At 57.6% G+C, this 15,627-nt stretch overlaps 1 protein-coding gene across 1 annotated transcript in view; it reads right to left on the bottom strand.

Moving 5' to 3' along the window:
• The window catches only part of LOC134016328 (polycystin-1-like), a 17,337-nt gene extending 1,716 nt beyond the window's left edge, over positions 1–15,621 (bottom strand). The window contains exons 1-11 of the mRNA XM_062455706.1: positions 15,530–15,621; positions 14,814–14,967; positions 12,438–12,712; positions 8,950–9,750; positions 8,396–8,527; positions 8,137–8,312; positions 7,839–7,969; positions 4,670–7,284; positions 3,409–3,912; positions 2,635–3,204; positions 582–734 (exon numbers count right to left, since the gene is read on the bottom strand). Coding sequence (XP_062311690.1) covers positions 582–734; positions 2,635–3,204; positions 3,409–3,912; positions 4,670–7,284; positions 7,839–7,969; positions 8,137–8,312; positions 8,396–8,527; positions 8,950–9,750; positions 12,438–12,712; positions 14,814–14,907 — 5,451 coding nt within the window. The 5' untranslated portion in view covers positions 14,908–14,967; positions 15,530–15,621. The remainder of the gene's footprint in view (positions 1–581; positions 735–2,634; positions 3,205–3,408; positions 3,913–4,669; positions 7,285–7,838; positions 7,970–8,136; positions 8,313–8,395; positions 8,528–8,949; positions 9,751–12,437; positions 12,713–14,813; positions 14,968–15,529) is intronic.
• Between the last annotated feature and the right edge of the window lie 6 nt (positions 15,622–15,627).

The following is a 15,627-nucleotide window of genomic DNA, read 5'->3' on the forward strand; positions in this document are numbered from 1 at the left end:
GCGAGAGAGACAGAGACAGAGAGAGAGAGAGAGAGAGAGAGAGAGAGAGAGAGAGAGAGAGAGAGAGAGAGGAATGGTGGATGATTACACTGTGTGTAAGTGTTTGTCAGTATTCTATCAGCAACATCTGAATGTCTCTGTAGCATCTCCCTCGGCTGCAGAACATTCTAGAAAAGTTTCCGGATGAGAGGAAGAAGGGAATGAGGAGAGGATGAGGAGAGGATGAGGAGAGGATAAAGGTGACGAGAGGGGGAGAGTGTCTCACCAATTTAGTGGCATGGCTTAGTGATGTTGCTATACGGGGTCACAACTAATTATAGGGATTAACAATGATGAACAAAGTGACTCACAGTTGTTCAACCTCTCTCTCTCACACACACACACCATACCACACACACCACACACACACACACTGCATGAACCCAGACACACACTTCTTAGCATATACACACAAACACACACACACACAAATGGGCAGGCACTCAGCATTTCCAAATCGGCATGATTTAGGAAAAGCACTTTCTTTCACTTGAATGTGAGTGTGTGTGTGTGTAGGACAGGGATGTGTGTGTGTGTCTCACCGTCTGCGTGGTAGAGGCGGGGGGCATACCCTCCTTGCTGACGGTCAGCCGGAAGGTGTACTCCTGCTGGGCCTGCAGCTCAGAGCCAGGGACCCCCAGGACAGGACCACTGGAGCCCAGGCCAAAGTTCAGACTGGAGCAGAGGGACTCTCCCTGCAGGGGGGGGGAGAGGAGAAAGACAAGAGAGAAAGAGAGAGAGGGACAGAGGAAGGGAATAGGGAGAAGTGGGGGAGGGAGAGAGGGGGGAATTGAGGTTCAATGATGTATGCAGTTGTTTTTCCTCCTAAGCATTGGAACAGATGGTCAAAAGACTGATCTAACCATCACCCCCCTCTCCCTCCTCTCCTCCCTCCCCGTCTACACACCCCCCCCCCGACCACAACTCCTCTCGAAAACTACTTTCTCGTTTCAGAGGAAAAGGCCCAAAGACTCTCTCTCTGTTCCTTAATGGCTCCTCCGTCCCTTTCTCCACTGTCTCCCTCCAGCCGCCCCTTCACCCTTCAATCCATACACCCTTTTCTGCTCTGTTTATAGCCTCATTCAGCTGGAGGTTTCTATTCATTCTGGCTCATGCATTTCTCTCTCTCTCTTCTCTCTCCTCTCTTCTCTCTCCTCTCTCTCTCTTCTCTCTAACTCTCTCTCTCTTCTCTCTAACTCTCTCTCTCTCTTCTCTCTAACTCTCTCTCCTCTTCGCTCTCTTTAACTCTCTCTTTCTCTGCAGTTGTCGGTCTCCCATTTCCCCCAAAATGTTCCTCCTTTACTCAACTCTGCATTTCTCACTATTCTCTTTCTTGCCAACCTCTCTCACTTTTGCTCCATCTCCTTTTCTGTCTTATTCAGACAGATTGTGTGTGTGTGTGTCTGTGTGTGTGTCTGTCTTTTTGTCTGAGTTCACCCTTATTCAGACATGTACAATCTGTATCGAAGGCCATGTAATATTTCCAATGTTGCATTGCTATCAGTAGCTAGATGGTGTGTGAGAGAGAAAGTGTGTGTGTGTGTGAGAGAGAAAGTGTGTGTGAGAGAGACAGTGTGTGTGTGTGTGAGAGAGACAGTGTGTGTGTGTGTGAGAGAGAAAGTGTGTGTGTGTGAGAGATCAATGCTGGGTGTGGAGCGCTGGCTATGGAATGCTGAGTTTCTCTCGGAATGGTTACATAACACTAACTTTCTTCACAGTCATAATGTTTTTTATAATCTAATTTAGGATCTATTTTATGATAAATCCAAAACCTATTTTATAATCTGTTTTAAAATCTCTCTCTCTCCCTCCTTCCAAGATCAAGTAAATAAGCACAAAGAAAAGAAATTAAGAGACCCCAGGGATACTTTGCGATGGGACGATTCACTTTAGCTTAGTTTCAAACTGGCCTGCAAGCAGTTCCCACAATGCACCACAAAGACAGAGGGGAGGAGGAGGCGGAGGGCTCTCCTGTTTAGCAGTGAGGAAAATTGAAAATAGACAACCCATGACAAAGCGCCACAACTGCACAGAGAGAGAGAGAGAGAGAGACAGGTAGAAAGAGAGAGAGAGAGAGAGAGAGAGAGAGAGAGAGAGAGGGTGAAAAGAAAACAGCTAAAAAGAAACAGTGTAATTATATATTCCAGTAGTTTTACTGTTTCAGCTCAGCTGTCTTGTTTTCTCCCAGAGAACATGAGCAGCCACTGAATCCTGCCTGCTTTATTTTAAGAACCGATGTAACATGGCATCAACAGGGGCAAAGCTCACGATTATCTACAGCTGAATAGAGCAGGATCTTTTGTACCGTGCTCTGGAACACATTCCTTTAAAACAAGCACTCTTAGAAGACACTGCACAGAGGCCTGGGTTCTAGAACACCGAGCTGGCTTCTAGAACACATTCCTCTGGAGACCTGGCTTCTAGAACACATTCCTCTGAAGACCTGGCTTCTAGAACACATTCCTCTGGAGACCTGGCTTCTAGAACACATTCCTCTGGAGACCTGGCTACTAGAACACATTCCTGGTTCCCCCAGGTGGGCGGGGGGGCAGGGGGGTGGAGGAGGAGGGGGCGTAGTGACGAGCGAGAGCCTACCTTGGAGGTTTCCACACACTCCCAGTGATAGCTCATCAGGGACTGGCTCTCTGGGCCCATGTTGGGGTCGTAAGACTGCTCAGCGCTCAGCTGCAGGTCCTGGCTCCGCGACCACACCCGATAAGTCCCGCCCTCGATGATGGGCACCAGCGCCTGCTCCATGACGCTCAGCTGCAGGCACGCCTCCTTCCGCAGCGGCACGCCCTGATAGGCCAGCGAGAACACCAGCGTGTAGTTCCCGGCGCTCAGCGCCATCTTGGGCACGGACAGCTGCAGCCGCCTCACGTCCACCTCCCGCGGGAGGGGCACCACCGCCCCCTGCTGGTCGGAGGCCCCGCGGTCGGCGTTGTCGGGGCAGCGGGGCGAGCGCAGGACCTGCCAGAGGTAGCGGGCGCCGTAGCGGGCGCAGCCGCGCAGGTCGACGGCTGCCTCCATCAGGGCGGGCTGGGAGCGCCATGTGGCGAGGCGGGGCGCCTGCACAATGAGAACCCGCGGTTCCTCGCACTCCAGAACGCTGACGTTCACACCGGCGTGGGCCAGCGTCCAGCTCACCAGGTTGCTGCTGTTCACCTAGAAACAGAACACACACAGGGTTGAACCTAGGGACGGGTACAGCTCGGTGGTTAGAGCTTTTCACTGCCCTTGAATGCTAGAACGCTTTCTAGAGCATTCTTTTAACTCCAGCAATCTAAAACCCTTTCCTTAAAATCAGGGTGCCTCCACAACCAAATGTGTGTAAGGACACACAGTCAAGAACTGAACACAAAACCTCACCTGGATCAGGAAGTGACCCGAGCGGAAGTATTCGTACGTAACCGTCGCCACGTTGGTCATCAATGGCATCGACCCGTCGCCGAAGTCCCACAGGTACGTCACCGGGGACGCCCGGGGAGACACCGACACGGTCAGTGTTACCGTCTTGTTGACGAAGGTGTCGGCGGGCTGGGCCCGCACCTGCGAGGCCTCCAGGCGGGTCTGGACCAGGATGTGTTTGGTCACATTCAGGTTGTTCAGGGCGTTCAAGGCTCGCAGGAAGACGGTCAGAGAGCCCGGCTCCTCAGGGGTGTAGGTCACCTCTCTGTAGAAGCCCGTGACCTTGCGGGAGCGGTGGTGAAGGTCAAAGGTCCACAGGTAAGTCACAGGACGGCCTGTCAGGATGTCGGCCACGAAGGTTCTCTTCTCGCCCACGGGGATGGCGGCGGGGCAGCAGTCGAGGATTCGGAGGCGGCTGATTGGCTCCATGACCTCTACCTGCACGTGACGCCACTCCGAGCTCACCTGGACATGGGGGAGAGAGGGAGGGAGGGGTGAGTCTCACCTGGTTGTGTTAGAAGTGGTCTTACCTGGTTGTGTTAGCACTAGCCTCACCTGGTTGTGGTAGCCTCACCTAGTTGTGTTAGACTCAGCTGGTTGTGTTAGACTCACCTGGTTGTGTTAGCACTAGCCTCACCTGGTTGTGTTACACTAGCCTCACCTGGTTGTGTTAGCCTCACCTGGTTGTGTTAGACTCACCTGGTTGTGTTAGCCTCACCTGGTTGTGTTAGCACTAGCCTCACCTGGTTGTGTTACACTAGCCTCACCTGGTTGTGTTAGCCTCACCTGGTTGTGTTAGCACTAGCCTCACCTGGTTGTGTTAGCCTCACCTGGTTGTGTTAGCACTAGCCTCACCTGGTTGTGTTAGCACTAGCCTCACCTGGTTGTGTTAGCACTAGCCTCACTTGGTTGTGTTAGCACTAGCCTCACCTGGTTGTGTTAGCACTAGCCTCACCTGGTTGTGTTACACTAGCCTCACCTGGTTGTGTTAGCACTAGCCTCACCTGGTTGTGTTACACTAGCCTCACCTGGTTGTGTTAGCACTAGCCTCACCTGGTTGTGTTAGCACTAGCCTCACCTGGTTGTGTTAGCACTAGCCTCACTTGGTTGTGTTAGCCTCACCTGGTTGTGTTAGCACTAGCCTCACCTGGTTGTGTTAGCACTAGCCTCACCTGGTTGTGTTAGCACTAGCCTCACTTGGTTGTGTTAGCACTAGCCTCACCTGGTTGTGTGCGGTCAGGTTGATGTTGTAGCTGTCCACTCTGGAGAAGCGGTGCACGTAGGCCTGGTTGAGCAGGGGAACACCCGTCGAGTCTCCGCTGATGTTCAAAACAAACTCCACGTCAGTCCCCGTCGCCACGGCGGCCGTGAACTCCACCCTCTCGTCCACAGCGGCGATCTTGGTGCTGGCCATCAGCTCCAGCCCATGGATCCTGTCCTGGACGAAGAAGTCCATAGAAAGCGCCTGGCCGCTGACGTCGTTGGTGGCATTGAGCGTGACGGTGGTCCTCCTCGGGGAGGTGAACACGTGGGAGGTTTGCCTCCCTGTTCCTGTTCTGCCCGGCAACAGCCAGGTCCACGTCACGTCTGTCCCGGTCAGGACGGACCCCTTGAAGGACACGTTGACCCCCGTCGCCACGTAGTTCTGCTCGGTCACGTTCTGGGACGTGAACGACACTCCGGTCACCACTTCCTGGACGCTGATGGCCTTGGACACAGACTCGGAGCTGACCTGGTTGAAGACCTTCACAGTCACCAACTTCCAGCCGGGGCTGGAGAAGACCTGGGTCACAGAGGGTCCCTTCCAGGGTAGAGCGCCGTCAACTGCCGACCAGCGGTACTGCAGGTCTGATCCCTCGCCGGCCAGAACGGTGAAGTTAGTCGAGTCGTTCACCGCCACGTAGTCGGCACTGGTCACCAGCTCCAGCTGCCCCACCGGATCCAGAAACTGGATGGTTCTGTTGGCGGCCAGCTGACCCAGGAGGTTGGTGGCCCGCAGCGAGACGTCGCATGATCCCGGCGTGGAGAAGTTGACCTCGATGGTCTTGCCGCTGAGGTTGAGCGCCGCGCTGGGCGTTTCCAGCTCCCGGAGGAGATTCCAGCTGAACGACATGTTGGTTCCCTCCTTCAGCAACGCCTGCAGGTGCAGGAGACGGTTGGTGGCGTAGCAACAGCCGTCATCGCCCCCCAGCTCCTCCTCCCCCCCCCCGGACACGATGGTCAGGCCCTCCAGCTTCTGCTGAACGAACAGCAGGATGCTGGCTTGGGCCACGCCCACGTCGTTCTCCGCCGTGGCGATGATGTTGAAGGTTCCCACGGAGCGGAAGGTGTAGTACATGGTGTGCGCTCCGGGAATGGAGGTGCAGTGGTCGCACACGATCCAGGAGAAGCGGACGTCGTCCCCTTCCTCCAGCTGCGCCTCGAAGGTGACCGTCGCGTTCAGCGGGACGATCACCAGGCTGGCGTTGACCGACAGTCCGCGGATCGCCGCCAGCACAACCACGGTCTTCTCCGTGCGGTTGCTGCTGACAGCGTTGCTCGCTGCCAGGGAGACGTGGAAGGTTCCGTAAGCGTTGAAGCTGTGAGTGACGTTGGGCCCCGTCGAGGGCGGAGTCCCGTCCCCCATGTCCCAGGTGAAGCTGACGTTGGGGGTGATGGGGAAGGCCAGGAACAGGTAGGGCTCCTTCAGGGTCAGGTTGCTGGCTCTGGTTCCGTTGTGTTGGATCAGGACGGGGCCGACTGCTCTAAGAACCTCCACCAGAACACTGGCGTTGGAGCTGGAGATGTTGTTGAAGACCGTCACCGTCACCAAGTACTGACCGGGGCTCCGGTAGGTGAACGCCGTCTCCGCCTCACCATGGACCGGCGCCAGGCCGGGCTCCTCCACTCCATAGTCCCACAGGTAGCTGTAGTGGAAGTCAGGTTCGACCCGGGTCCAGAACCGGCTCTCCTCCCCCAACAGGAAGTGTCTTTTCCCCGACGTCAGGCTGATGTTGGTCACCGCTGGCTGCACACATACCCAGGAAAAGAAGTTGGCCTTGTTGGCTCCGCTGGAGAGGAGCAGGGAGAGCGGGTAGTCCCCGCTGGCCAGGTAGGAGTGCTCAACTCTGGGGCTCCCGTGGTGGGTCTCGTTGGCGGTCCCGTCGCCGAAGCTCCACTCGTACAGGTGGGAGGAGTGGTTACCCGACACCCACGCCCGGAAGCTGATTGGATGACGCTCGGGGACGCAGCCGGACGGCTCGAGGCGCACCACCTGCAGGACGAACACCTGTATCGCCACGGCGACCCAGCGGACGTTCACGGCGTTGCCGGCGGTCACGTTGACGGTGTAGTTCCCGTCTTTGGCGTAGGTGTGCGACACGGCGGACTCCGCCTGCGTGTACGCCGCCCCGTCTCCCATGGTGAAGTTCCAGGTGACGTCGTTGCCTGACGACAGGCTGGCGGAGACCCGGGTGGGCGTGTTCAGTTCGGTCGGGGGAGGGGCGTCGACGGACAACCCCCCGACCTCCTCGTACACCGTCACGTTCTCGCTGCCGCACCTCCAGCTCACCGTGTTGTTGACCTCCACGGACACCAGGTACCTTCCGCTGCGGGCGTAGGTGTGGGCCACGCGACGCTCCCGCCCCTGCAGAGAGGCGGAGCCGTCCCCAAAGTCCCAGGTGTAGGTGATGCCGTAGGCGGAGGGCCAGGCGTGAGCCTCGAAGGCGGCTGATTGGCCGGCCAGCAGCAGGGTGGTTTCTATGTCGACGTAGGTGAGGATGCTGTAGACGTGCATGTCGATGTGCCGGGTCACATTCTCGTAGCGGTTGGAGATGGACAACACCACCGTGTACACGCCTGCGACGGAGGGGTTACACCATCACTTCCTGCCGCCTGCGTGTGTAGAGGAATGTGTCTGTGCCTAGGTGTGTGTGTGTGTGTGCCTAGGTGTGTGTGTGCCTAGGTGTGTGTGTGTGTGTGCCTAGGTGTGTGTGTGCCTAGGTGTGTGTGTGTGTGCCTAGGTGTGTGTGTGTGCCTAGGTGTGTGTGTGTGTGCCTAGGTGTGTGTGTGTGTGTGCCTAGGTGTGTGTGTGTGTGCCTAGGTGTGTGTGTGTGTGTGTGCCTAGGTGTGTGTGTGTGCCTAGGTGTGTGTGTGTGTGTGTGCCTAGGTGTGTGTGTGTGTGCCTAGGTGTGTGTGTGTGTGTGCCTAGGTGTGTGTGTGTGTGTGCCTAGGTGTGTGTGTGTGTGTGCCTAGGTGTGTGTGTGTGTGTGTGCCTAGGTGTGTGTGTGTGTGCCTAGGTGTGTGTGTGTGTGCCTAGGTGTGTGTGTGTGTGCCTAGGTGTGTGTGTGTCTAGGTGTGTGTGTGTGTGCCTAGGTGTGTGTGTGCCTAGGTGTGTGTGTGTGTGTGCCTACCTGGCTGTGGGTAGATGTAGGTGACGTTGTGGCTAAGGACCAGCTGGTAGGGGGAGTCTGGGAGGGCCAGCTGGGGGTGGTAGGGGGGGCTGTAGTTGTACTCACTGTACCCCGCGTCCCCAAACGACCACCTTGGAGACAACACAGGAGGAAAGAGTCAGCAGGGAGACAGACACAACCAAGCACACACACACACACACACACACACAAGCGCACACACAAGCACACAAACAACCAAGCACACACACACAACCAGGCACTCACACACACAGTTCTGTACGTGCACACACACACGCACCTGAAGGTGGCGTCCACAGATGCGTCCAGGACCACGGAGGCGCTGAGGGTCTGGACGGAGCCCTGCGCCACCACGTCCGGCACTCCCGTCACCGTCAGGTTCACCATGGGGTGCATGCGCTCCACCGTCACGTTAAAGTGCTCCGTCAAGTTACTGACGTGGTTCATGGCCGTCACCTAGGAGGCGGGAGGGGGGGCGTGGTTACGAAGGGGGTACAAAGTGGTGTGCGTGTGCGTAGACTGAGTGTGTGTGTACTCACTGAGAGCTTGTACACGGCGGGGTTCTGGTAGATCACGTTGAGGACGGTGTTGTAGTAGGTGAAGTAAGGTTTGTCGTCCACCGTCCACTTGAAGGTGGGGTTGGAGCCCTGCTCAACCGCTGCGGCATAGCTCTGCAACAAAAGCACAGAATAAGAAGGCTTTGAGCAGGAGGACTGCAAGATAACCACAAAAGAAGAAGGCTTTGAGCTGGAGGACTGTAAGATAACCACAAAAGAAGAAGGCTTTGAGCTGGAGGACTGTAAGATAACCAAAAAAGAAGAAGGCTTTGAGCTGGAGGACTGTAAGATAACCAAAAAAGAAGAAGAGAAGAAGGCTTTGAGCTGGAGGACTGCAAGACAACCACAGAAGAAGAAGGCTTTGAGCAAGAGGACTGCAAAATAACCAAAAAAGAAGAAGGCTTTGACCAGGAGGACTGCAAAATAACCAAAGAAAAAGAAGGCGTTGAGCTGGAGGACTGTAAGATAACCACAGAAGAAGACACAAAAACAGGAAGAGGAGAGGAGGAGGGGTTCCACACACACAGTCCACTCACCACCACGGACTCCATGATGACCCTGTGTGAGGGGTGAGGCTGCACCTGCAGCCCAGAGACAGGCTGCTCCACCTGCACCCTGACGCTCAGCCTGTCCTCCATCACCGAGCTCTGGGCCCGCAGCTCCATCCTCACCGCCCCCTCCTGCACCCCCACCCCCAACTCCAGCACCGCGTACAGCAGGGGCCCCTCCCCTCCCTGCTCCGCCCTGCCGCAGGCCCCCATCCTGGGCAGGAGGGCCGCGGGGCAGTCCCTCTGGAAAGCCAGGCTGTGGTTGTGGTCGTGGTCCCAGAACAGCTGGGTTGGGTAGGTGGACTGGACCCGGAGCAGGACAAAGGTGTGGTTGGGCAGGAAGTAGAAAGTGCCGTTCTGGGGGAGGGGGTGAAGGACGGTGAGACCGAGGGGGGCCAGGATGGTGACGGGACAGGAGGAGGTGACGGGGGTACGGCCGATGCAGGAGGTCACCTCCAGGCTGTAGACTCCCGGGACGGGGGTCCCGGAGGAGAGCGAGAGCTGTGGGGGCTGGAGGAGGAGCTGGCTATGCCCAGCGTAGAGCACCCTGACTGGGCACACCACCTCGCTCAGCCAGCCTCCCTCCGCCGCCTCCAGGTCCAGGTCTGGCGGGGCGTCGCCGGTGGCATTTGCGTCCAGCCAGCCCGTTCGGTTGAGGGCCAGGACGCTGTGTCGCCACGGCGACTGGGGGGCGTGGTCGCAGCGGAGCAGGGAGGCGGGGCCGGCGTCGTGCTGCAGGGCGATGACATCACCGGGGTAGACCAGAAGATCCTCCAGCCTCTCCTGGACCTGGTGGGGGAGGAGGAGGAGGGGATGGGGGAGGATGGAGGAGGAGGGGGAGGTGGAGGGAGGAGGAGGAGGGGATGGGGGAGGAGGGAGGAGGAGGGGGAAGGAGGGAGGAGGAGGGGGAAGGAGGGGAGAAGGGGAGCGGAGAGGGAGGTGGAGGGAGGAGGAGGAGGGGATGGGGGAGGAGGGAGGAGGAGGGGGAGGTGGAGGGAGGAGGAGGAGGGGATGGGGGAGGAGGGAGGAGGAGGGGGAAGGAGGGAGGAGGAGGGGGAAGGAGGGGAGAAGGGGAGCGGAGAGGGAGGTGGAGGGAGGAGGAGGAGGGGATGGGGGAGGAGGGAGGAGGAGGGGGAAGGAGGGAGGAGGAGGGGGAAGGAGGGGAGAAGGGGAGCGGAGAGGGAGGTGGAGGGAGGAGGAGGGGAGAGGAGAGGGAGGAGGAGGGGGAAGGAGGGGAGAAGGGGAGAGGAGAGGGAGGAGGAGGGGGAAGGAGGGGAGAAGGGGAGAGGAGAGGGAGGTGGAGGGAGGAGGAGGGGAGAGGAGAGGGAGGAGGAGGGGGCAGGAGGGGAGAAGGGGAGAGGAGAGGAAGGTGGAGGGAGGAGGAGGAGGGGATGGGGGAGGAGGGAGGAGGAGGGGGAAGGAGGGGAGAAGGGGAGCGGAGAGGGAGGTGGAGGGAGGAGGGGAGAGGAGAGGGAGGAGGAGGGGGCAGGAGGGGAGAAGGGGAGAGGAGAGGGAGGGAGGTGGAGGGGGCAGGAGGGGAGGAGGGGAGAGGAGAGGGAGGAGGAGGGGGAAGGAGGGGAGAAGGGGAGAGGAGAGGGAGGTGGAGGGAGGAGGAGGAGGGGATGGGGGAGGAGGGAGGAGGAGGGGGAAGGAGGGAGGAGGAGGGGGAAGGAGGGAAGGAGGGGAGAAGGGGAGCGGAGAGGGAGGTGGAGGGAGGAGGGGATGGGGGAGGAGGGAGGAGGAGGGGGCAGGAGGGGAGGAGGGGAGAGGAGAGGGAGGAGGAGGGGGAAGGAGGGGAGAAGGGGAGAGGAGAGGGAGGTGGAGGGAGGAGGAGGAGGGGATGGGGGAGGAGGGAGGAGGAGGGGGAAGGAGGGAGGAGGAGGGGCAAGGAGGGGAGAAGGGGAGCGGAGAGGGAGGTGGAGGGAGGAGGAGGGGAGAGGAGAGGGAGGAGGAGGGGCAAGGAGGGGAGAAGGGGAGAGGAGAGGGAGGAGGAGGGGGAAGGAGGGGAGAAGGGGAGAGGAGAGGGAGGTGGAGGGAGGAGGAGGAGGGGATGGGGGAGGAGGGAGGAGGAGGGGGAAGGAGGGAGGAGGAGGGGGAAGGAGGGGAGAAGGGGAGCGGAGAGGGAGGTGGAGGGAGGAGGAGGGGAGAGGAGAGGGAGGAGGAGGGGGAAGGAGGGGAGAAGGGGAGAGGAGAGGGAGGAGGAGGGGGAAGGAGGGGAGAAGGGGAGAGGAGAGGGAGGTGGAGGGAGGAGGAGGAGGGGATGGGGGAGGAGGGAGGAGGAGGGGGAAGGAGGGAGGAGGAGGGGGAAGGAGGGGAGAAGGGGAGCGGAGAGGGAGGTGGAGGGAGGAGGAGGGGAGAGGAGAGGGAGGAGGAGGGGGCAGGAGGGGAGAAGGGGAGAGGAGAGGAAGGTGGAGGGAGGAGGAGGGGAGAGGAGAGGGAGGAGGAGGGGGCAGGAGGGGAGAAGGGGAGAGGAGAGGGAGGGAGGTGGAAGGAGGAGGATGGGGGAGGGGGGAGGAGGAGGGGGAAGGAGGGAGGAGGAGGGAGAAGGAGGGGAGAAGGGGAGCGGAGAGGGAGGTGGAGGGAGGAGGAGGGGAGAGGAGAGGGAGGAGGAGGGGGAAGGAGGGGAGAAGGGGAGAGGAGAGGGAGGAGGAGGGGGAAGGAGGGGAGAAGGGGAGAGGAGAGGGAGGTGGAGGGAGGAGGAGGAGGGGATGGGGGAGGAGGGAGGAGGAGGGGGAAGGAGGGAGGAGGAGGGGGAAGGAGGGGAGAAGGGGAGCGGAGAGGGAGGTGGAGGGAGGAGGAGGGGAGAGGAGAGGGAGGAGGAGGGGGCAGGAGGGGAGAAGGGGAGAGGAGAGGAAGGTGGAGGGAGGAGGAGGGGAGAGGAGAGGGAGGAGGAGGGGGCAGGAGGGGAGAAGGGGAGAGGAGAGGAAGGTGGAGGGAGGAGGAGGGGAGAGGAGAGGGAGGAGGAGGGGGCAGGAGGGGAGAAGGGGAGAGGAGAGGGAGGGAGGTGGAAGGAGGAGGATGGGGGAGGGGGGAGGAGATTAAATGGGGGGAGGATTGAGGGAGGGCAAGAACACATGCTGAGTCTCTTTGTGAGTGAGAGTGTATGTGTGAGTGTGTTTGTGTTTGTGAGTGTGTGAGTGTATGAGTGTGTGTGTGTGTGTGTGAGTGTGTGTGTGTTTGTGAGTGTGTGTGTGTATGAGTGAGTGTGTGAGTGTATGAGTGTGGGTGTGAGTGTGTGTGTGTTTGTGAGTGTGTGAGTGTATGAGTGTGAGTGTGTGTGTGTGTTTGTGAGTGTGTGAGTGTATGAGTGTGTGTGTGAGTGTATGAGTGTGTGTGTGAGTGTATGAGTGTGTGAGTGTATGAGTGTGTGTGTGAGTGTATGAGTGTGTGAGTGTATGAGTGTGTGTGTGAGTGTATGAGTGTGTGAGTGTATGAGTGTGTGTGTGAGTGTGTGCATATCTGTGTGTGTTTCTTACCAGTACCAGCCTGGCAGATCCAGGTGGCAGGCTGAACCACACCTGATCCCCCAGGGAGTACCGCGGCCGGCCTGCCCCAGCAGAGAGGCTCTCCGCCTGGGTACAGTTGGGGCAGAGGCCTGGGTGGCAGGGGCTGGAGAGATTCAGGCAGGCACCCTGGAAGGGGCACCACTGCTGGAGGGGGGGGCATGGGGGAGGGGCGGGGGTGGCGGAGGGGTGGGAGGGGTCCTTAGCGACGCACACGGCAACGGGAGAGCAGAGGAGACCACCACAGCCTGGGGAAGAGGGAGAGGTTAGAGAGGGGTGTGTGTGAGAGCGTGTGTGCATGTGTGTGTGTGTGCATGTGTGTGTGTGTGTGTGAGAGCGTGTGTGCATGTGTGTGTGTGAGAGCGTGTGTGCATGTGTGTGTGTGTGTGTGTGTGTGAGAGTGTGTGTGTGTGTGTTTGAGAGCGTGTTTGTGTGCATGTGTGTGTGTGAGAGCGTGTGTGTGTGTGTGTGAGAGTGTGTGTGTGTGTGTGTGTGTGTTTGAGAGCGTGTTTGTGTGCATGTGTGTGTGTGAGAGCGTGTGTGTGTGTGCATGTGCGTGTGTGTGTATGTGTGAGAGCGTGTGTGTGTGCATGTGTGTGTGTGAGAGCGTGTGTGTGTGCATGTGTGTATGCACCCGTGTTGGTGAGTGCGTGGACATGCATTTATACGCATCATGCATTTTGATGACCGTATTGCTTTACATTTTCTAAAGGACTGCATAGACACAGCTACTTAGAGAAGGATGGAAAGAGAGGCAGAGTGAGTCAAAGAGGGACAGAGAGAGAGAGGAAGAGAGAGAGTGAAGGGAGGAGGTGAGAGATGGAGAGATGGAGAGAGAGAGGGAGGGGTAAAGGAGGGAGGGAGTGAGAGATGGAGAGAGAGATGGAGAGAGAGATGGAGTGAGAGATGGAGAGAGATGGAGTGAGAGATGGAGTGAGAGATGGAGAGAGATGGAGTGAGAGATGGAATGAGAGATGGAGTGAGAGATGGAGTGAGAGATGGAATGAGAGATGGAGTGAGAGATGGAATGAGAGATGGAGTGAGAGATGGAGAGAGAGATGGAGTGAGAGATGGAATGAGAGATGGAGAGAGAGATGGAGAGAGAGATGGAGTGAGTTGGCAGAGAAAACCAGATGAATTTGATCAAAGCGCTGAAATTGAACATGCTGGCTGTGGGCGAAACATCTCTAAGAGAAGATGATGAGTGCGTGTGTGTGTCTGTGTGTGTGTGTCTGTGTGTGTGCGTGCATTAGATGGAGTTCTTGGCTGAATATCAATCGACCAATAACGACAGCAGAATCGCTGGCTGTGTAATTAAACATTAACAGATTTATAAAGTTCCAAACCAATCATCTTCCAGGCATTCTTTAGAAGTTATCTACTCTGGTGACCAACTTCTGAGTTTAGAATCATTAGAGACCAATGTCGTGTCTCTCTCTCTTTCTCTGTCGCTCTCTCTTGTTCTCTCTCTCTTTCTCTTTCCATCAAGCTCTCTATATATGGATAAGGAACTGTGTGTTTGTGCGTGTGCAACATTGTGCGTGTGTCAAATGTGTATGACAGTTCAGGACAGACACAGGAAGTGCTGGTATTCCGAAGGGAAATTACCTAATTCTCTGACTGTGGTTTGTTTGGCTCTTGGCTTTCCATCTCTCTCTTCCCCCCTCCCTCTCTCTCTCTCTCTGTCCTACTTTCTACTTCTCACATATCCTTCTTCCAAGTATTTAGTTTTCTCAGTTTTTTCATCCCATAGAGATTAGAGAAGTGTGTGTACATGTGTGTGTGTGTATGTATGTGTGTACATGTGTGTGTACATGTGTGTGTATGTGTGTACATGTGTGTGTGTGTGTGTGTGTGTACATGTGTGTGTGTGTATGTATGTGTGTACATGTGTGTGTACATGTGTGTGTGTACATGTGTGTGTGTGTGTGTGTATGTATGTGTGTGTACATGTGTGTGTACATGTGTGTGTGTGTGTATGTATGTGTGTACATGTGTGTGTGTGTATGTATGTGTGTGTACATGTGTGTGTACATGTGTGTGTGTGTATGTATGTGTGTGTACATGTGTGTGTACATGTGTGTGTGTGTATGTATGTGTGTGTGTACATGTGTGTGTGTACATGTGTGTGTGTGTATGTGTGTACATGTGTGTGTGTGTGTGTACATGTGTGTGTGTGTATGTATGTGTGTGTACATGTGTGTGTACATGTGTGTGTGTGTATGTATGTGTGTGTGTACATGTGTGTGTGTACATGTGTGTGTGTGTATGTGTGTACATGTGTGTGTGTGTGTGTATGTGTGTGTACATGTGTGTGTACATGTGTGTGTGTGTGTGTGTGAGGCTCACCAGGCAGCAGCAGCTGGTGCATGGGAAGGTGTCGGCAGTGAGGCCTGTAGAGCTGCAGCAGCACCTGGGTTAGGGAGGGCAGGTCCTGGGTCATCACCTCCAGAGACGCCAGGCGGCCAGGCTGCTGGAACACCAGGGCTGGGAACAAGAGCAGCTGGAGGGGGGAGGAGGGGTGGAGGTGGAGGAGGACGGGGGGTGGAGGAGGAGGGGGGGGGGGAGGAGGAGGGGTGGGGTGGAGGGGGAGGAGGAGGGGGGGGGGGAGGAGGGGTGGGGTGGAGGGGGAGGAGGAGGAGGGGTGGGGGATGAGGAGGGGTGGGGGATGAGGAGGGGTGGGGGATGAGGAGGGGTGGGGGAGGAGGAGGAGGGGGGAGGAGGGTGGAGGAGGAGGGGTGGGGGATGAGGAGGAGGAGGGGTGGGGTGGAGGGGTGGAGGAGGAGGGGTGGGATGGGGTGGAGGAGGAGGAGGGGTGGGGTGGGGTGGAGGAGGAGGGGTGGAGTAGGAGGAGGAGGGGTGGAGGAGGAGGGGTGGGGTGGAGGAGGAGGGGTGGGGTGGAGTAGGAGGAGGAGGGGTGGAGGAGGAGGGGTGGGGTGGAGGAGGAAGGGTGGGTTGGAGGGGTGGAGGAGAAAGTGAAAGCTATTATTTTCATGACTTGCTTCATTTATGAGAAGTGTGTGTGTGTCTGTGTGTGTGTCTGTGTGTGTGTGTGATCTTCTCACCTCCACGCTCCTAGCTGGCACATCGGGGGCGGAGACATTACAGGGGGCGGGGCTAAACAGAGGTTGGTGGGCGGGGAAAACCGCCACACCCACCATGT

The sequence above is a fragment of the Osmerus eperlanus genome, unplaced genomic scaffold (assembly GCF_963692335.1).
Source record: "Osmerus eperlanus unplaced genomic scaffold, fOsmEpe2.1 SCAFFOLD_594, whole genome shotgun sequence".
NCBI lineage: Eukaryota > Metazoa > Chordata > Actinopteri > Osmeriformes > Osmeridae > Osmerus > Osmerus eperlanus.